Genomic DNA, 21695 nt, shown 5'->3' with positions numbered 1-21695 from the left:
GCCATTGCTAAGGTTACAAATGCACACCATTCTACAGCAAAAACTCCTTCGTGAGTACTTCATGGTTGCCTTTCCCAGGGATCGATTCCAGGCTGAGCATGTGTCTTAGATTGAAGAAATGCACTCTTTCAGCTCTGCTCCATTGAGCCAACTACAGCTCAGTGTCTGAAACACTTTAAAAGACACTGCACAGCAAACTTCAGGCTTTTTTGCTTTACCGTACCCTGGGCCATTGTGCCCCTGTCCCTTCCAGGTCCCACAAGGCCCATCCTCGTTCCTACACATGACGTGACACGACGAGACCCGAGCAGCTCGGCAATTCAGTATGACTTTATTGAGAAAGGGAAGGTTAGAAAAGCAACAGCATTTTGGTGCCTGCCTGAGGTGCTGTACGCGGAGCAGAGGAGGCACTTGGGTGGGAATGTAAGAGAATTGCCCCTTTTCCGCATGGTCTGCTCGCTAACCAAAGCCATCCATCGCTGTAGTGGAGCGTGAACACCATCAGAACAGCCATCTTTCCCTCAACAGAGGCAATGGAAGGGAATCAGGGTCGCCCCCTATTTCTGCAGCACGCACACTCATTGTTAGTTTGTTCCATCGTTAGTTCATTGGGGATGTGACCGAGAATCTAATAAAGCTATAGGCAGGGGTGAGGGCCGGCTATTCCCTTTGTAGCCCAACCATCTCTCATTATCCACAGCTGCCTTGGGGAGAGTCCTTCTCCCAGAGCCTCTCCTGGGATAGTGTCCACAGGAGGGGATGAGCCGGCTTCCTGCACTGGCTCCCTATGCACAGCACTGCTGGGGGGAGAAGAAAACTGCAAGTGTGGAAACAGGAACTTGCACACCCAGAGTGAAACCAAACAACAACACCACAGGCCCCCTATTGTACTTTACATCCAGAAAGCCTGTACAGACAGTAACTAGCTAACCCACCCCCCAGACAGACAGGCAGACAGTAACTAGCTAACCCGCCCCCCAGACAGACAGTAACTAGCTAACCCACCCCCCAGACAGACAGTAACTAGCTAACCCACCCCCAGGGCTGGCTCCAGGGTTTTGGCTGCCCCAAGCAGCCGAAACAAAACAAACAAACAAACAAAAAAAGCCGCGATCGCGATCTGCGGCGGCAATTTGGCGGGAGGTCCTTCGCTCCCAGGTGGAGTGAGGGACCGTCCGCCGAATTACCACCGAATACCTGGACGTGCCGCCCCCTCCAGAGCGGCTGCCCCAAGCACCTGCTTGAGAAGCTGGTGCCTGGAGCCGGCACTGCCCACCCCCCAGACAGACAGTAACTAGCTAACCCTCCTCCCCCCGAGACAGACAGAAACTAGCTAACCCCCCCAAGACAGACAGTAACTAGCTCCCCCTCCCCACCCCAGACAGACAGACAGTAACTAGCTAAACTGTCCAGACAGACAGCTGGTCAATAACTTGCTATCCCCGCAGACAGACGGTCAGTAATTAGCTAACCCGCCCAGCCAGTATCTAGCTATCGCCCAGCAGTGCTGGCTCATCCCCTCCTGTGACCAATGCCCCAAGAGGGGGCTCTGGGAGAAGGAATCTCACAAGGCTCTGCTCATGGAGCTCCTCCCATTGCCCATTGGGGCGGGACTTTCTCCTTTACAGGCCCCGCCCTCAGACTCAGCAGCTCCCCAGGGAGTGCAGGTGTCGCTGTGCCGCTGCATTGGGTCTGGCCCCTTTCCTAGTAGCATCCCCTGGCTGCAGCCGCCCCGGGGCCCTGAGAGGCTTGGGCAGGAGGTGGGGAGCAGTGCTGAGAGCTGCTGCAGGAGGCAGGCAGGGCTCTGCCCCCCTCCCCTTAGGAGCCGGAGGAGTCTTGGGCTGGGGAAGGGGCTGCCTTTCCCTGCGCGTGCGCGCGCGCACACACACACACACTGGGGAGAGCTGGCAGCACTGTATCTATCATGCACACAGATACACACACACGCAGACACACACACACATACACGCACGCCCACACACAGAGATACACAACCACACATGGGAGAGCTGGCAGCACTGTGACTATCACGCACACATACACACAGATACACACACATGCAGACACATACACGCACGCACCCACACACAGAGATACACACGGGAAAGCGGCAGCACTGTAACTATCACACACACATACACACACACACATGCAGACACACGCACACACACGCGCACACACACACACACACACACACACACACAGGGAAGAGCTGGCAGCACTGATTGTCACACAATTTTTTTTTTCAAAAATCCAAAACTAGCCCAAACCCATCCTTGCATTCCTTAAACCAAAACCCTCCTGATTTTGGGGCTAATCTCATGATTGGTGGGGTCTGACTCACGACTGGGGTGGGTGGTACTGGGGAGGGCTTGGGCAAACAGCTCGTTTTTCTCCTCTCATCAGGGAAGCTTGCCCAGGACCAGAAGGGGACAGGTGGGGGTGAGTCGACCCCATTGAACCCAGGCAGGAAGGCCCAGGGCTGAGCATGTGTCTCTGTGGCATGACAGAAACTGAGGGTGACCCACTGATCTCCCACTTCTGGGGTGTTCTCCCTGGCTGAAGGAACCAACATGCGCTGGTTTGGCTTGTGCGCCCATCTAGCTATCTGACCATGGATGCTCCCAGCACAGGGACCCAGATCAGGGCCTTCCACACAGAGCTGCCAGGCTCTTCTATAGACCCCAACATGCTCGTGTGCAGAGCCCAACCAGTACATAGCACGAGCAGGCAGATCCCCGACCTGCCCCTCCCCAAACCGTTCTCGCCTGTATGGGGCAAGGAGGGGCTGGTGCTGCAATGTGGCTGACCCCTCTATCAGTGTGGAGGGCTCCCTCTAGCAGGGAACTTGCGGTGGGGCAGGGGAAATGCAGCCCGAGGCAGTTATTGGTGTCTTAGGCTCCAAGGCCACACGGCTGTGTCAGTTGCAGGCACAGGCCTTGTGTGCTGGTCTCATGCTGATGGTGCTGAGCAGACACTGACTGCTCAGCGGCACAACTTAGGATCCCCGCACTCCCTCCAGACACTGGAGACCTTTGATCTCTGGCTGCACATTCTACTCTCCGGAACACCACCCTCTGAAATGACAGAGGCAGGCAGGACTAGGGGGTTCTGCTCTCTAACCTTCTGCAGCGGCCAGGACATATCCTGTTGTGTCTTAGTTAGCAATGAGTAACCCGCCACGGCATGGGATGTGACGTAAACAGGGGTACTGCTGTTCCCCTACAAGCTTGTGGCCACGGTTCAGTTAATAACAAAATACATTTTCATGTTTCTATCAAATGTCACATAAAAATCTCATAGAAAAGCTTGTGCAAGCAGGTCAGAAGCAGATTGCTTCCCCCGAGCGTTTCTTGACACGGTGCTCGGTGCTTGGCATTACAGGACCGTGCTGATGGTCTCTTTGGGGACCTGGGTGCTAGGCAGTGATTTAAGGTACTCCAGGTGCTTCCTGGCATCTTCCTGGTTGTGTCGAACGTAATACACCACATAGGTGATGACCATGGTGAACCAGCCAAACATGGTGATGAACATGGCGATATCTGTGGTCTTTTGATGGATGTTACAGAAATTGACGCCAGAGTCCAGGACCTGGATCAAAGGTTTCCCGACATATTCTTCGCGCACAGAGGTTTGGCAGGTGATCTCGTTCACCGACTCGGGATCTAAATTCACTTCCGAGAGCACCTCCTGCAACGCGCACTCGCAGTGCCACGGGTTATTGGACAGGCGGATCTTAGCATTCAGTTTAACTAAGGCTTCCTTGGGAATACTCTGAATAAGGTTATTGGAAAGATCCAGTGTCCGCAGCCCGTCTGCCACCCCTCTGAAAGCTGCCATGTCTATCTTCTCAATGGCGTTTCTGGAGAGGTCCAGCTCTTCCAAGTGGTTCAGGTGTTTGAATGCGTTGTTGGGGATCTGGGTGATTTTATTTGCATCGAGTTTCACAAACACAGCATCTTTGGGAATGTCCTTCGGGATTTCATCCAAATGCTTTGAGCTGCACAGCACAGCCCTGGCTCCTGAGTGGTCTGTGCACTGGCAGGGCTGGGGGCAGGAGGTCCACACAGGAGGGATGCACAGGAGGAGGCAGAAAAAAACGCGGGTGGAGGACAGCTGTGCCAGTGAGGTTGCCGGGTGTGCCAGGAACATTCTGATCATCGTCTCAATGGGGCACACTCCTGCATGGCTGCTGGGGAACTGTTAGTCTTTGCCAGCTAATCTCTCCAGGTGTGCAAAGGGACTAGCTGGAGGCAAGTCATGTACTCTCTTTTCTTGTCTTTCAAAGTGTGCTCTTTTGTTTCTGACAGCAAAAAGAGGGAAGGGAAATTGACATTATTTTTCTTGACACTATGAAACACTTAGATCTCTCGGTGTGTGATCTACATTAGCAAAGCAAGCGCTGGGTTAATCTGCTAATTCTGTGCACCAGCCCCTAACAAGGTTGTCTACCATTATCTCAGATAGGGTCAATTCAGATGAAAGTTATTTCTCTGCATTTTTCAGATTTTTAAATGAAAGGGTCAGTTATTGAGGGCCAGGGTGTGACACAGATACACAATGACACAGGGAAGTAATTCCCCACTCCATGCACTGCTGTTGAGACTTCCCGGCCCTGGGGACCAGGTGCACAGGAGCAGGGGTGTTGCCGCTGAGTAGTGAATGGGATGGGCGAAGCCCCAACACAGAGCTGATATTGCACGAGGGATGTTATAATCTGTTGCTGGGAAAGTCTTGCCAACCTCAAGCATTAAAAAAAATCGTGACCCAAACCATCCAAATTTGTGAGATTGGTTTACAAATCATGAGATTGTAACAGATAATCAAAGCAGGGTTGTTTTCATTTGCCCTTTAGTGTGTGAGCCTTTAGAGGTCACGATTTCAAGCTTTTCTTTGCAACCAGGACAATTAGGAAGTTACTTTAAAAAAATGAAAGCCGAGATTATGATGAGATAACATGACTCCAGGAGCTGGAGCTTTAAGAAAAAACACTAAATATCACCTAGGCTTGAGAGAGATGGCAACACTGAAATTAACACACACACACGCACATATATATATCTACATGCCTGTTCTCCAAATAAATGATGATTTCATCAGTACGGGAGTTGTGGATGGGAGTTAACACTAATTTGAAAACAAAATAAAGCCTAATATTAGGAAAGATGAGGACAAACTGGAGAGTGTCCTGAGGAGAGCAACAAAAATGATAAACGATTTAGAAAACCTGCCCTGAGAGGAAAGGCAAAAAACCTGGGCATGGTTAGTCTTGAGAAAAGGAGACTGAGGGGGGACCTGAGAACCATCTTCAAATCTGTGAAGGGCTGTTACAGAGAGGATGGTGATCATGGATGGCATGTATAAGAGGCCAGGGGAGGCTGAGCATCCCCCCAAAAGGCCAGCGATGCAGGGGGGAGAAATGCCGCAGATGTGGCGCGGGTCACCCCTCCAGAGGTGCACTGGCCCGCTGCCACCTTTGGGCACCAGAAGCAAAGCCCCATAGAATTGGGGAGCCCTGCCCACATTCTGCTCCGTCTCTTCCCCTGATTCCCTGCTCTCACTCTGTCTCTTCCCACCCCACCCCCCTTGGCCTTTTCCCCCTGAGGCCCCGCCCTCTTCCTGTCCCTGCTTCCCTGAGGAACCCCACTTTCCGCTCACCTAAGGCAGAAAAAAGTGATGGCCCCATGGCCCCTTGGAGGCCCACCCTTCTGGGAAGGGGGTGGAGAGGAGCAAGCAGCAGGTGAGGGGAGTCTTGGGGAAGAATAAGAGAGGAGTGAGGGGCCGGTGGGGGGTCTCGTGGGAAGAGGCAGAGAGGAGTGAGCAGTGGGTGGGCGGAGCCTCGGGGTAGCGGGGGTAAGAGCCAGTGCGAGGGCAGGGCCTCGGGGGAAGAGAATGACTGGGCACGGGCCTCAGTGGCAGGGCCACGGTCCAGGCGCAGGAGACCCCCCCCCCTTTCTAGGGAGCTTCTGGCACTTGTGTGTGACCACCCCAACAGAAGACTCATCTGCCACCTATGACAGTGATCAATGGTTCCATGTCCATTGAGGGTAGAACAAGAAGTAAGGGGTTTAACTGCAGCAAGTGAGTTTTAGGTTAGAGATTAGGAAAAGCTGTCTAACTCTCGGGGTAGTTAACTCTGGAACAGGCTTCCAAACAGGAATCCCTGTCACTGGAGGTTGCTAAGAACAGGTTGGACAAACATCTGCCAGGGCTGGTCTAGGTTTACTTGGTCCTGCCTCAGCGCAGGGGGCTTTGAGTGAGTTGGATTAATACAGTAATTAGAAGGATTAGCTACCCCAGGCTATGGGCACCCCTGACACAAATTACAAGAACAAACAACAGCTTCAGCCCAGATCCAGCAGAGCTCAACCACAGCAACTCCCCAGCCTGCCGTGTCCAGCCTAGATCTAACCCCACACTTTCTGCAGCAGCCCCCGCACATAATGCAGCGTGTGCAGACTGGCGGAGGAGCTTGTTCCAGTGCTGCAAGGCCCTCATGGAATTCCTCTGTTGACCCCAGATCTGGTCATCCTGGCATGGCAAGAGGGGCAGGGTCTCCACTCAGCAGGTCCCAAAGCATTTAGGCCCCAATTCAGCCAAGCACTTAAGTATGTCCTTAAATACTCTCCTAAATAGGGATGGATTAATCACATGCTTGAAGTTAAAGTATTATGCTGAATCAAGGTCTTCTGGCTTTATAGGTCAAAGCCAACTCCTTCAATTCAATCCAGAAGCCATTTCTATGAATGGGGTTGCACAGGTGTAAGATCGGTGCAGAATTTAGCCTGATACATACATATTAAACTGGCTTTCAAAAACTGAAGCTAGGCACTGAGCTGAAAGTTTGATTGTCCAGAGGGGTCGTGGCCATGCCAAGCAACAGAGAACAATGATTGCGCCCAGCTTCATTTCACTAGGAAGCACAATTTTACTACCAGCCTGTCTGCATCTTCCTCGGCTGCCTGGCAATGTTTGGAGCAAGAGTTCTTTCGTTACAGCGAATGCCAGTGCGGCATGGCACAGCGTCCAGTCCAACCCATCTGCAATATGCTCAGTCACCTAGGCTGGGCAGGGTACTTCGTAGATAATAACTAGTGAGAGGGCATATTTCCTAACAGCCCACTTTCCTCTCCCTGACTACAACCCTGATGCTTCGGTGGGGTAGGAGATCACTAGAAACTGACCTGCTAACGGCACTACTTGTTTGCTAAATCAGCAATGAAAAGGCACCTTACCTGAGTTGAGGTAAAACCATTTGGCTGCCGTTCAGGTTTTGTTTTTCTCCTCCTTCAGCAGCCAAACGTGTAGCCAGTGCTGTCCCTCCAGCCCGGTATGCCTGAGTCTGGGTGAGATCCAGCAGGGCTAGGGGGGTTTAAACCCCATCCACCACTTGTTGCTGTCTGTTCAGTCCTCATGTCTCCATCTCTGTGGTGCTTTCCTTCGCCTCGGCATACACACAAGCCACACATCATGCAGATGGGCTGTAATTGGACAGCATCTGCCTGTCACTGACATCCTCGCTGTGCATCCTTGGATTTTTTAAAGGGACAGCCTAGTAATAACTCAACCACATAAACAACCTCAATCTCTTCCCCAGATGACCCTGTGTCATGCTGGCAGGTGTGTATGTCGCAGTAGGTTCTGGGCATGATTACCAGGCAATTGGTAATAGATGGGAAGAGGTGGAGTAGCAGCTCTCTTGCGAGTGCTTTCAAATTCCCTTCAAATTTCTGCCTTCAGCGCAGTGTTGTCTCCTGCTGACAGGAGGGTTTTAAACTGCTCCCAAGAGACTGGATCTTACCAGCCACTGGCGTTGGCTGTGGCTCCCCTTGTCCCAGGGGTGGGCCAGCCCTTCCTGCTGGAGTCGCAGTGGCTGGCTGCGTTGGGTTCTGTCCTGAGGGGTGAGCAGGTGAGTCTGGCCCTGAAATGAATCCAGCAGCAACACAGAAGGGCAACGCTCGCTCCATGTGCGGTGAGAGTTGGGGCAGGGTTGTGGCGCCAACCCTGGCTGGCACTCAGGAGATCTGGGGTCTAGTCTCAGCCCCACCATCACTTCTGGGGATGAGTCATGGACTGTCTGTGGGTGGAACGTCCTTCCCTACCTCCCCTTGGCCCCCCTAAAAGGAAAGCTCCCCAAGTACCATGCTGGCTGGGTGCAGTTAGCTCACTCCTGCATCTGACCCCGGGCACCCCCCCTCCGCAAACGTGCCCTGCAGACTGAGCCCTCAGCTCGCCTGCAGTGCTCCCCTGGGGAAACCTGTGCTGTGACTGCCCCATCCTGTGGCTGCATACAGGGTGTCTCCCCGTTCCCCTGCTCCTAAGCAACCAACTCCAGGCTCTGTGGGGCAGGGGCTGTCTCTCAGGGGCTCTGATCTTGGGTGGAGCCTCAAGGTGCTGCCCTACTGGATAATCACATTGTTTTCCGGGCCTCCCATTAGCCCTGACCCACTAGCAGCCACTCAGGGAGCAGAGGCCAGGGAGACGTCTCTGCCCCAACAGCCCAGTAGATCGCACAAGGGACACCATTCTGTCGACAGCAGGGTGATCCATGCTGCCTCTGCCCTGCCTCTTCCTGCCCAGGCTGGCCACTTTGCACCTGTGCCAACAGCACAGCCTTCGCCAAGGGAAGTGTGGCCCAGGAAGGGTTGTGCCCACACTGGGGCCGGCCCTGGAGCTGTCACCCAGTTGCTTAGGAGCCATGGCAAAGTGGATGGGCTCTGCCCTGGTACTGACAGGCTCCCGGCTGGCCATTGCACGGCACTGCCTCACTAGCCCAGCACATTCCAAAGCCCTTATGCTCTCCCTGCTGAGGCCAGGCTCACTTGGGGCAAACTCAGCCCCCCAGCACGAGCCCTGCCGGAGGAGCATGCAGCAGAGGAGGCCAGGTCTCGGGGATGCACAGCCAGACCATCCCCTGCAAGCAGGGGCCCTGGCCTGCCAGCAGCTCCGTGGATTTCACAGAGGGAGAAGCCTGTCACGCTCATCAGTTTAAAGCTGCACCATCGGCTCCCTCTGAGGGGATGTGGAGAGTCAAACCCATCGGGGCTGCGCTGGTCCCCGTCACAACTGCTCGGAGGCTCCTGGCACTGAAATCTTGCCGAGTGGTTGGGGCCAGCACAGGGACCAGCCAACTGCTGTCCCCGTGGCATTGTACCATCTCTTCAGGCACATTCGGGGGGTTAATAGCTGCATTGCTGATGTGCCCAGGGAGCCATGTGACTGTACCCCCCCCCAGCACTCATGTGCCCCCGAGGACACCCCCAGCCATTCAGCTTCCCTGGAGGGACAGGACGGGCTTAGCATCTGTGATAGTATCTGCCCCAGTCCCAATGCCATGGCCCTGTCTCAGGAGCTGCAGGGTGGCTGGGTTATGGGCAGATACAGAGAATACAGTTACTTCACCGGGAGCTGCTGATACTTTTGGGAATGTTAACAGCTTTGACATGGCAATGTGCTAGCCCTGGGATGGCCAGAGGGCTAATTCCAGTGTTAATTATGCTCTGTGGGTCAGCGTATTAATTTAGGACTAAACACTCCCCTCAACCGGCAGAACTCCCAAAGATCAAGGGTGGAAAGTGGCATTTACATAGCAACTAAACATCTAGTTATTATCCCTTAGTTGTTCAGTACCTTCATGTCACATTCAGTGGGAGATATGCTCGTAAGGTTTACAGCACTATTTCTGCCTCTGTTCTCTCCCCTTTCCCTCTCTGTTCCTCCGTCTGCTGTTCCTTCCCTGCAGCAGCACCCCCTCACCTTGCACCAGATACAGTGATGAAGTAGTTAATGACAGGGGAAGTGTCATCACTGGGTTGTAAGGGTCTCACTCCAATTAGATGACTAGTGGGTGGGAGAGTTCACAACTCAGAGCCGTTGTTTCAGGCTCTCTGCAGACTCAGGCAGACAGCACTGCAGTGGTTTATACTCGATCCATGTTCAGATGTTTTTCTTTACAAGTGCCAGGGCTAGAAACAGACTTGTTGGTTTCAAACAAAAGCTGAGATTCTGCACAAGCCAACCTGTCTTGTGATCCATTCAAATGCCTCAGCTGGGCTGGCTCTGGGACACCCCTGCTCTAGGCTCAGACATGCAGTTCTGTCTTTTTAGCCTAAGCTGGACATTATTTCCCAGTCAACACCCCCACATGCAGGCAGAGGAGTCCAAAGGTCAAGCAGAGGATGGTGGCACCACTTCTAGGGGGAATGCTGTACACTGTACCTCCCCACATGGCCTGCAGGCCTTCAACCCAGACACAGAGAAGGAGACAGGGCAGCGGATGAGCAAGGCCTATGTTTCAAAGCATGAATTCATGCCAGGGAGGCTGGGGGTGAGGGCCATGGAATTACACCTGTGCAACACCTGTGTATGTGCAAGCAGAATCAGTCCCATTCTGCACACAAGGCAGATAACGGGCCAGATCCTGAACTGGCAGAAATGACCACTGGCTATGCCAATTTCTACCAGCTGAGGATCTGGCCCAAAGCATATTGCATGGGTAAAGCCATCCCTTGACCGCTCAGTGGCCTGGTGGCTACTAAGGGCTAATTTCCCCCCGGACACAGGTATTTGTCACAAATGTATCAATGGCATGAGAGGACACTTACTGAATTAATTCTCTATGTCCTTGTTACGTGTGCTGGTATCTCCTCAAATGCCAAGAAATCCTAGCCCGGTGTGGAAAGGCCCCGCTCCAGGCAGAAGGGAAGAAATACGATCGAATGGCATTTGTAGGGAAAGCCATTCCAGAAAGGTAGTAAGCCAAATAATGCAGTGGTCTGGCAATGCTAATCTCGTCTAAATAAGGTCTCAGATTTGCTGCACACTTGCCCAACCATCTCTGTACTGGAGTAAGCTATGGCCTAGGAATTTGTCCACAAATGGTTTGGGTATTGGGAAACTTGTGTTTATAACTAAATTAGGCTTATAGTGGAAAGCCAGCTCCTAGAATAACAACTATGCAGAGATAATGTGACTGGCCCTAATGCAAGTAATGCCATTAATGCTGGCCTAGTCACTGCCATGTGGAGGCGAAGCAAAGCTGTTTATTTTGGAAGCTGCAGACCTTCATCTCGGATCCCATTAACATCCAGCACTCTTGCGTTGTATTTTTATGTGGTGCGGCTGTCAAATCAATGAATTCCAACATTCTGAGTGTGGAATTACACACAGTAACACATGTGGACCTAGCGTGGAGGGAGTTAAGTTCAGTAGTGACCATTTACTAAAAGGACATCATATGCAATTGGCCTTAATTGTTAGATTTATTGAGTTAAGAGTGGCATTAAATAAAACATCATTCTGTCCCCTTACGCAAACACTGAAGCCCACTTTGGTGCGTCATTGCAGGCGAGATGCTGTTGTTCTGCATACACTGCTCAGTGTATTATTGTGGAAGGAATAGTTTGATTGGGCAAAGACTGACTAAATGACAGGAAAAAATCCCATCAAGACCAGCCACGGTCATCAAGGCCTAGCTTCACAAAGGGTCTTAGGCGCTGGGACGCTGAGTGTTACCGCACTCATTGGGGATGGGGAGGGCCCTTATGTCACGTTTCCCCTATGCCTGAGGAGGAGGAGGGTTCTGAACAGCGATCTGTCACCTCACAGGTGCTGGGCTGTGGGGTTCCCTCAGCCTCTCTGGTTAAAGCTGTCCTACAGCAGCAAAGTAAGGAAAGAGCGCATGAGAATGACGGTATAGCCTGCTGGTTAGAGCACTTACCCAGGAGCTGAGACTCCCAGGCGCCAGTCCCCCTGCTCCAATGACACTAAGTATTTAGCCACAATTCAACAGCTTCAACTGGAGAGACTGAGAGAAGAAGGCCGCTGCAGAATAGCTATAGCCCAGTGGTTAGAGCACTCTGCTAGAGCCCTGTTCAAATCCCTTCTTTTAATTGGGTGGAGGGGGGACATGAATGGGGGTCTCCCACATCCCAGATGAGTCCCGAAATCACTGGGCTAAAACATAGGAGGGAGCGCCTCCTCCCTCAGCTGTTTTGTGTGAACTCACATGTGGCGCCCGATCCAGTAAGCATGCTCAGGGCGCACCCACCGGATTTGGCCCCACATGCAACTTAGGTGGGCAAATGCCTATCCCCTCCTCATCCACGAGTCATGCCAGGGCTTAGGTGGGAGACAGGTGGCTGGACACTGCGCTGGAGGCAGCCGGGCACATGCTCAGAGGCAGAAACTTTGGTGCCCATGGAACAAAACGTGCCCAAAAAACATGACTTGAGGCAGCTACAGGGTTTGGAGGGCGTTTTGTGGCGCCTACAACTGGGACTTAGATGCCTAAATCCCTTTGTGAACCGAGGCCAAAGTGCTACAGTCCAAACCAGCTCCACTGCTAGCTAATGGACTGAGGGGGCTCGACAGATGTTCTCGCTAAGCAGGTTTATATGCAAACTCTTTCTTAGCTTGTTTTGAACTGCTTTTGATCTGGAGATCCTGGTCGGCTCGCCTGGGAGCTACGTGTGACTGGCTGGCGAAAGGATGTGACCACATTGTTCATTTCTAGCGATGAATTGTGGCAGGGTGGGAAATCAAGGATCCGTGTCCAGCGGCTTCGTTACGAATGGGAATCCCGAGGTGGATGTTTGGGGGCTGCACAGGAATCCAAAGGAAGAATGACCAGGAAAGGGATCTGCAGTCTATCTCCCATGGTGCTACTTCCCTCACAATGCCTGGTCCGTATGTGTGCCTATTTATGACGCTGACACTTTAACAGCAGCTATTTCAAATTCAGACCCAAATACGCAGCCTCACTCACTTTGTCTCCATAACTTGGCTTTCCCGAGTCATCCCCCTTGTCCTAATCCACCTGCCAGCCACATTTTACTGCTCTGGCCCTGGGTGGGGGAGGATGGCAATGGCTGGGGGCACAATTTAGGCCCTGACTGCTGGGTGCTTTCTGCCTATGCCGCTGGCAGGCTAGCAGCTAAGGAAGGCGACTAGAGCTGGTTCAAGGAATAAGCTCAGATACAATACAGTTCCCAGTATGTTCAGGGCCAAATATGAGGACTTGGGCTTTAACAGGGGTGCCAGGGACCCAACCTAAAGAACAGAGCAAGAAATTAATAGCAGTAGATGCTTAATCTAGTTTGGGGTTAATTCCTTTATAACGTGCTGTCCCAAACCCCACTTGGGAGTCAACATTTTTGCATCAAAACCAGTGAGACGGCAACAAGACCGAGTAGCTCGCACACGCTTCCAGGCCCAAAGATCCCGAAGCACTTTACAAATAAGTCTGTAGAGAAGCCACAGCATTCAGCATCCTCCGGATCTAAGATGAGTGATGTGAGTGTGATCAGGTGCAAGGGAGGGGTCTGACATCCAGGTCGGTGCCTCTGGCAGAAGTAGAGAAATGACATGAGCTCTGTGAAACCCTGGGCTCCGGACCATCTTCCAGGAGAATGTCTGAGCTCAGGGCTACAAGTGAGACATATCAACTGGCTGATAGGGGGAAGGGAGACATCTCCTGCTTCGTATTCCTTGATGCAGCACCAGTGCCAGCCTAGAGAAAGATCCCTGCTGTTCTCCAAGCCCCAGGAGAGCATGACCATGGCTGACATATACAGGAGCAGCCAAGATTCGGAGTAGGCATCAAGAGGAAAACGGAGGTACCTGGAATGAAAGGGAGGGGGCAGTGGGAAGACCCAGTAGGGACTGGCCTAGGAGTGAGGTGCTGGCCTAAATCCAAGCTCAGGTGCCCCTAGGAGAGGGGCGAGTGTGGTGGATGGAGCAATGCCACTTAGTGAGAGGATGTACGGTAGCCCAGGTGCGTCAGCGGCAGAGTGAGGGCAGGCCATGGGATCTGCTGCCCCTCCCCATTAGTGTTAGCTTACACCATGACAGTAGGGACTGGGGGCCCCAGCAAAGATGAGGCACCCATTGCGCTAGGTGCTGTATATAACACAGAGAGAGACAGCCCCTGCTATGCAGAGCCTACAATTCCCGCAGGCGAGCCAGAGGAGCCATGGTACCGACAGGAAACTGAGGCCTAAAGAAACTCAGGCCCGGAGTCACAAAGGGACTTAGGCGGTGTGACGTTGGGCGTTGCGGAGCCTACCAAATCACAGGCTCACACTGGGATCCACAAAGCTGCGTTCGATGCCTAGGGTCCCTATACAATGCATGGGGAGAGACGGGCCTGAGAATATGCCCCACAAAGCCAGCACGCTAGGTTAGGACCTGCCTAAGCCAGCCAAGGGGAGGTGCCGATACACAAGAGAGGGGCTCCTCTATCCATGGGACTTAGAACTTTTGTGAGTCCCTCCCTAAGTGATGGGCCCAAGCTCCCCCAGGGAGTCTGTGGCAGAGCTAGGAACTGAACGCAGGTGTCCTGACCCCGGTACTAGGTGGCACCACACATCAGGAGCCTTTCACCTCTACAGATGTGGGTGGAAAAGCTGGCCCATGAATTAAGTCTCTTTCCAGGTCCCACTTGTGCTTTCCAGGTCCCAAACTCACTGCTAACTCAGCCAAAGCGTCAGGCTCTGCCTAGGAGAAAGCCAAGGCCACAACAAAAGGGGAAGTTGCCAGCATTGGCAGAGAATTGGCAGAGCTGTGTGGGGCAACTCCTGCAAGGGGGAGGGCCTGGCACAAGCCGCTGCCATCTGTGTCTCACGAGAGTGCTACGTTCACTCGCAAGTAATGATACAAGACAGTGAGAAGGAGAGTCATGTAGCATGGCATGTTACCTACAGTCCCGCTGAGCTTGGAGCGTTAAGCCAAGGTACACACCCAAAGCCCCAGTCCAGAGCAACCGGAGACAAGGGGACCAGGCAGGCAGATCTCCATGACACTTCTCCCAGCTCCGGAAAATCCATCCCAGGTGGCCGCCGTAACATCAGTAATAGGCTCCCAAAAGAGCAGTCACCTTCTGCAGAAGTTCCCTGTGGTTTGCGTACAGCGGAATTCTCTTGTCCACCAGCTGCCACCAGACACATGGCTCTGGGTCGCTGCCCTGGAGAAACTGGGAGAGGAAATCCAAGACATTACACTCAGGCTGACATTGCCACAGAGTGCGTATTTCCAGCTGCACTCGGCACGTGGCTGGCACAGCAAAGCCTGGGACGGGATGGCTCAGGTGCGGAGGAGCTGTTTTCCCCAAGCCTTGATTACCTGGGACTAGCACAAGCACTAACTACTGGTGTTTTAACAAGGGGACTCCAACGGTGTTGGATAAAAACTAGTTCCTGAGGCTATGTCCTCCCCACCGATGTGTCCCCAGGACACAGCAGTGGTCCGGCTGCCCTCCCTCAATGCTGAGCGGAGGTGAGCGTCAGGCAGGTAATAGATTTCAAATGAAGGACATCATTGAATTTTCCTGGGATCTGGTCTCATGGTGCCTGCTGTTGCATATACAGTCCTTACACAATAAACTTAACAGTACGCCCTGCTCCACCACTGTGCTTCTCCCTGGCCTAGGGTTGCCAACTGTCTAATCGCACAAACCCAAACACCCTAGTCCCGCCCCCTGCCCTGCCCCTTTCCCAGGGCCCCATGCCTGCCCTACCCCTTCTCTGAGGCCCCGCTCCCCCCGCTCACTCCAGCCCCCCTGCCTCCATCGTTTGCTCTCCCCCACCCTCACTTGCTTTCACCGGGCTGGGGCAGGGGGATGGAGCGCAGGCTCTGGGCTGAGGGATGGGGCCAAGAGGTTCAGAGTATGGGAGAGGGCTCTGGGCTGAGCCTGGGGCAGGGGGTTGGGGTGCAGGAGAGGGTTTGGGGTGCGAGTTCTTGGATGTAGTTTGGGTGTGGGAGGGGGTTCAGATCTGGGGCAGGGGGTTGGGGTGCAGGAGGAGGCTGGGGGTGCAGGCTCTGGGAGGGAGTTTGGATGCAGGAGGGGGCTCAGGGCTGGGGGTTGGGGGGCAGGAGGGGTTCAGGGTGTGAGCTCTGGGAGGGAGTTTGGGTGCGGGAGTGGGCTGGGGCAGAGGGTTGTGGTGCGGTAGGTACTTATTTCGGGTGGCTCCCACAAGCAGTGGCATGTCCATCAGCGGCTCCTAGGCTCAAGGGTGGCCAGGTGGCTCTGCGTGCTGCCCCTGCCGGCAAGCACCGCCCCCACAGGTCCCTTGGCCACAGTTCCATATTCCCAGCCAATGGGAGCTGCGGAGTTGGCACTTGGGACAGGGGCAGCACGCAGAGACCCGCCCTGGCCGTGCCTCTTCCTAGGTGCCGCTGCTGGACATGTCGCTGCTTCTTGGAGTGGCGCGGAGCCAGGGCAGGTAGGGATCCTGACTTAGCCCCTCTACGCCACTGGACTTTTAGTGCCCTAAAATCTCCCGGATTGGCTTCAGTAGCCTCCGGGAGATCGAGCCCGATTCCGGGAGACTCCCGGCTAAACTGGGAGGGTTAGCGACCCTACCCTGGCCTCTCCTCTCTCCCCACATTTCTCTCCTCTTGCAGCCCCTTTCACTCCTTCTCCCCTCTGCCTAGCTCCATTTCTACACCACCCCCATTGCTATCCAGGAGCCCTCTCTCACCTGCTCCTTCTCTGCATTGTCCAGGCTGGGTCCCCCCCACCTGCAGGCAGAGAAGCAGGCTGGAATGGGACCACAAGGCTTGTGAGCACACCACCACCACGCTGCTGAGATCTGGGCCATTCCCCGGGCTCTGCAGCTTGATCCCACACCCACCGAAGTTGGCACGAGGCTCTTCATTGACTTCATTGAACGCTGGCTCAGGCCCTGCGGAGATGCCTGCTCAGCCCTGTCCCAGCGGTGAGGCCTTTCCGCATGGAAGTTAGTGCTTTGTGGGACAGAAGGCAAAAGGCATTTACCGAATTCAGCCGCTTCATCTGCACATCGCTCTGATCTTCAAAGTGCATGTTGATGGCCACTGTCTCGATCCAAGCATTGTCCGTGTTCCTGGGGTCATCGACGTAGCCTTTGTATACCTAAGGGATAGAGAGGGCAGCTGGGAAGGGTTCCCCTTGGGTTTCAGTGTGTTAGCAGAAGGTCAGCTCTGACCTGGCTCAGGAGTGCCAGAACAGGGGGGGCCAGGGGACCATGGCCCCCATTTTTTACCCCCGTTAGGGAAAGAGAGAAGGGGAGGGGGTGGAGAGGAGTGAACGGGAGGCGGGGTGTTGGGGTGAAGAGATGGCATGGGGGCGGGGACTCAGGGAAGGGGTGGCGTGAGGGTGGGGCTTCTAGGAGTAGGGGTGGGGCAGGGGCGGGGCTTCTGGAAGAAGGGGCAGCATGGAGGACAGGGCCAGGGTTTGGGCACTGGTGGCCCCGCCCACTCGTGGGGAACTTCCGCCGCTCCTGGTGACAGAGTGGGGGCTGTGGGAAAGTCCTGCTTTCACATACACCATCCTGGTCATGGGACGGTCCTGCAGCCAGCGGTGTCCCAAAGGAACTCTGGCACATTGCCTGGGAACTCTGCTTAACCACAGCAAGTCCCACGCGATGGTTGTTGTGCCCGGCAGGACAATCCTGGCCTGTTCTGTCATTCCTCCGTCCTCACTTCCGCAGACCACACCAGGGTCATGTACACAGAACTGCAGCCCAGGCCCATTCTGGGGCCACCCTGTCCTGCGTGGGAGGAACTGGCATGTTATCATCATGCCATGCATCGTGCCCAGCATACCTCTGCACCTTGGTTCAGCAGGTTCTGGAACTGTGGCCAGAACTCCCTCCTCAGGACCCGCTTCAGCTTCAGTGGCAGCGATTCCCCTGGCTCCAGTGATCCCTGCACAGAACCAGACCATCACAGCTGGGCACTGTCTGCACAGACAGCTGGGACTCCTCCCTGACTGCAGCAAAGAGAGCAGGCCCCATGCTTGCTACTAAGAAAGCAGGAGTTCCCAAACTATACACTGCCCCAGATGGGGAAACAAGCACTGAGCATCCCACAGGTCTGCTCTGGGCAAGGAGTGAAGGGACACCCATGGCAGAAACTCCTCAGGTGTGCGTGAAAATACGGTTTTGCACATAACTTAATTCACCTCTGGAACTCACTGCCACATGATGTTTCTGAGGCCAGGCTTTGAGCAGACACTCCTGAGTCAGAACTGACTGTTAAACTAGCATGGAGGAAAATGATATGGACTATTAATCACCTGCTAGGCCAGGGGATGATGAAATGCCACATGTAGTATCGTATTGCATTGTAAGGTGCATTCTGCACTGGACAGGCTAATGCCAGATGGACAACTGGGCTGTTCTGGCAGAATTATGAGACCTCTGGGCATGGGGAATAAGACGCACTGAATCCCAGATGAGGGCAGATTGTATCTCCCTCCTGCAGAGACCCACAGGGCCTGTCTATGTTTTACATTTTGGTAACATGGGTGTAGCTTGTGATGCCAATAACATCTCTCTGCACTGACTGATCTGCCTACGTTTTCTGAGCCTTTCAAACCTAGGTCAGGTCGATGGGCTCCTTAGCACTTACCCCTGGCAGAGCCCAGTGATCTGACACAGGAGACTTGACAACTAAGACCTCCAGCATTTTCTTTAGGCTCTTTCTATAAATGGATCCATCCATATTCCTTCTCCAGCTACAAAAGAGAAACGTGTCATGCTGACCTGGGAGCTGGCTCTTCCCATACCTCCCCATGGCACGACAGCGAAGATCAGTTTCAGTGCTCAGGGAGGGTCGTGATGGACTTTGCTCTCACGAATGTCATCAAAGAGATTACACACGCCTAGCTTTTACATATGTTAGAAAACAAGCCAGTTTCCCAAGATCCCCCAGCCCTGTTTCCGGATATCAAGGGGAAAGCACGGTTCCTGAGATAAGTGGTTAAGCGTGGTCATGGGCCAGACAGACACCGGGGACTTCTGAAGTCTAATGCTTACTCTGCTCCCAATTCATCACGTGGCCTTGGGCTAGTCATTTACCTTCTGGGGGGATCTAATACTTACCTATCTGAGTGCAGTGAGCATCAATTAGCTAATGCCTGTAAAGTGCTTTGAAAGCATTAAGTGGTGTTTACTGTAAGTGCTAAGCAATAACAGAAGATTATCAAAGATCTAATTGCTACACAATAGCACCATGGTCTATGAAATAAGAACAGGCTGCTCTCTATTTAAAACAAAGAACGGGAATCGTTTTAGCAATACATTTCCTTCTGTACGACAGAGGCCTCTGCCCCGTGCGTTACAGACATAATGTTCCTAGCTCAGCCAGTAGAGGGTGCTGCTCTAGTCAAGTAACTGCCACGTGCCAGTAGAATGGTGCCCAGACGTGCAAGCCGAGATCTCACTCGCTGTACTCACCGCGTCACTATGGGGTGCAGCGCACGGTTCGGTCCAAAGAAGCGTAGGCTTCCTCGGCCTCGTAACCCCGTCCTGCCCATAGGATTCCTAGCACAGAAAGAGCCAGAGAGGCATTGGTATCCCTTCGCCAGGATTATTGCCTTGTTCAATCACGCCGTCGCTCATGGAACTCAATGGCCAATGTCATGGGGTGACGCTGTGTTTGTTCAAACAACAAAGGTGCTGGAAATGTTTCAGCACAGCCCTGAAGGAAGACACATTTCCACTCTGGTATTCGCTTCTTGGAGCTTTGGAAAATTCCAACCATCAAAGGATAATTGCTCAACCCAATTTCAGGAAATGAACATAAACAAACATTCCAGACGCCTTCACCAGGACAAGAGAAGTTATGGTGGCTTCTACTTATGAGTGCACAGTGGGGTTACCTACAGCAGCGGGGGGCACATTGGAAGGTGGGAATGCTTCCACCAGGATAGAAAGGGCCATGTCTCTTGGTTCTTGTTCACCATCCCATTTCCCCGGGAGCCATCGTCTGTTTCCATTTTGCTTTGTCATGAGGCTTCTAGGGTACAATTGCATGGAGCTTTGGTTGGTTTAGGATCAAGGGCACTATTTTCCGCAGTGTCAGAGGCACCATCAGGCACACAGCCTGGTCCCTGTCCATGGAGAGAAGTTTGCAGAGTAACGTTGGGTAGAAATGTTTCCCCTGTAGAACCTGCTTTGACATATTAGGGTTTCTTTCCCTGGACTTTCCCCACACCTGAGTGAATGGCTTGCCAGTGAGTTACGAGTATCTGCTGAAGTCGCTCCGCCAACATCTGTTCCAGAATACAGGACATGCCCACAGCAGCCTTTCCCAGTGTATTAACTTCCCCCAATTCACTGGCAAACCCTTGACTGGATGGAAAACGTGCAGTGGAGTCATGCCCTTTCAATGCATGTACCCAGCCCCTCCTCACTTTGACGGCTTCAGAAACTGCTGCCCTTCCTCCAGCCCAGGTAGCCAGAGCCTGCCCTGAAAGGAATTAGCCTGTTCTGGAGAGTGGACCCGTTGGGCTCTGAGCAGACACTACTTGCTGGAGGTGTACTGCTTGCTCTAGGGGTTGGGGTTCCCTTGCTCCAAGGTGTGGGTTTTCCACCTCTCCTTCACTCCTGAATGGTCAGGAGGCTTTGCCTGAATGGGTCCACCACCCAGCTCCAGCCCCATCCCTCAGTCAGCACCACAGACCTCATGCTTTGCCCAGGAAGCACAGATCTGGCTGACAGTGGGAGCCCCACATCTCTCAATGAGCTCTGGTGGTTTTCCCAGCAAATGGCCAGTTCCGTGTTTTCCAGGACAAAAGTAGCCTCAGGGCCCAGGCTGGCAGGAGGAGGGGGGTCCAGGGGCACAGCACTCCCTGAGGGAAGTGGAGGGCCAGTTTTCCACAGAGACATCCTCCCAGTTAGGAGCAGTGAGTAGCTTTTAACCTCCCTCTTCCCTTGAAACCGCCGGGCAGATTGGAGAGGAGTGGGGGAGTCAGGCAGGGCATCTGCAACATTTCAGGCTGTTTCAGGAAACCCAAGACCTGGTGAGTGGAGCTGGGCTGGGGATCTCCTGAGCTTCCTCATGTTTTCCAAGCACTGCTCAGATTCACATAACATGGGGCAGGAAGCAGCAGCTCTCGCTGCTAATCTGAGGGAGAAGCGGATGGAGATTAGGGACCTGATTCTGTCTCCCACCCGTGGGTGTATGTCAGGAACAACTCCCATGGATTTAATGGAGTGATCCCAGACAGTGTGAGTCAAGAACTAACCACTCTGATCACAAGTGAGCAACCCACCGCTGCACCAGGCCTCCTTCTGTGTTAAGATCAGATAGGGTTACCATATTTAAAAAATAAAAAAAGAGGACACTCCGTGGGCCCTGGCCCCGCCCCTTTCCCACCCCGGCCCTGGCCCAACTCCGCCCCTTCCCCAAAGTCCCCGCCCTAACTCCCCCTCCTCCCTCCCAGCCACGCGAAAAGGGCTGTCCGAGCACTACCAGCTTCACGGTTTGCCGGGCAGCCTCGAGACCCTGCGCCCCCGGCTGGCACTTCCCCAGCGCAGCTGGAGCCCGGGAGGGGAAGCGCCCAGCTGGGGGCGCAGGGTATGGAGGCTGCCTGGGAAACCATGAAGCCGGTAGCGCTTGGGCTTTGGGCAGCCCCTATGCCTCCGGACCCTGCGCCCCCAGCCGGGCACTTCTCCTCCTGGGCTCCAGCTGCTCTGCTCCTCCCGACTCAGACTTCGGCTCTGTTTAAGAGCCAAGCTGCTCGAGCCAGCGCTACCGGCTTCGGGCAGCCCCCTTGCCTCCAGACCCTGCGCTGCCGGAGCAGAGCAGCTGGAGCCTGGGAAGGGAAGTGCCCGGCCGGCGCCTCGGGGTCCGGAGGCACGGGGGCTGCCTGAAGCCGGTAGCGCTGGCTCTTAAACAGAGCCGAAGAGTCAGGGGAGGAGCAGAGCAGC

General features: G+C 53.9%; 2 protein-coding genes across 5 annotated transcripts in view; both read right to left on the bottom strand.

Moving 5' to 3' along the window:
* Positions 1–3378: 3378 nt before the first annotated feature.
* Positions 3379–4161, bottom strand: LRRC3 (leucine rich repeat containing 3). The gene has a single exon (XM_054040847.1). It carries the CDS (start codon positions 4159–4161, stop codon positions 3379–3381), a length of 783 nt encoding a protein of 260 aa, XP_053896822.1.
* Positions 4162–11240: 7079 nt separating this feature from the next.
* Positions 11241–21695, bottom strand: part of TRPM2 (transient receptor potential cation channel subfamily M member 2) — a 64050-nt gene continuing 53595 nt past the window's right edge. For all 4 annotated transcript variants that reach the window (XM_054040524.1, XM_054040526.1, XM_054040525.1 and 1 more), the window contains 5 exons: positions 19218–19304; positions 18391–18496; positions 17584–17685; positions 16775–16891; positions 11241–14971 (listed from right to left, as the gene is read on the bottom strand). In XM_054040524.1, the coding sequence (XP_053896499.1) occupies positions 14846–14971; positions 16775–16891; positions 17584–17685; positions 18391–18496; positions 19218–19304 (538 nt within the window). In that variant the 3' untranslated portion in view covers positions 11241–14845. The remainder of the gene's footprint in view (positions 14972–16774; positions 16892–17583; positions 17686–18390; positions 18497–19217; positions 19305–21695) is intronic.

This window comes from Malaclemys terrapin, chromosome 9 (assembly GCF_027887155.1).
Source record: "Malaclemys terrapin pileata isolate rMalTer1 chromosome 9, rMalTer1.hap1, whole genome shotgun sequence".
Taxonomy (NCBI): domain Eukaryota; kingdom Metazoa; phylum Chordata; order Testudines; family Emydidae; genus Malaclemys; species Malaclemys terrapin.
The sequence above is the reverse complement of the archived record's forward strand: the minus strand, read 5'-3'. Positions and strand labels throughout refer to the sequence as shown.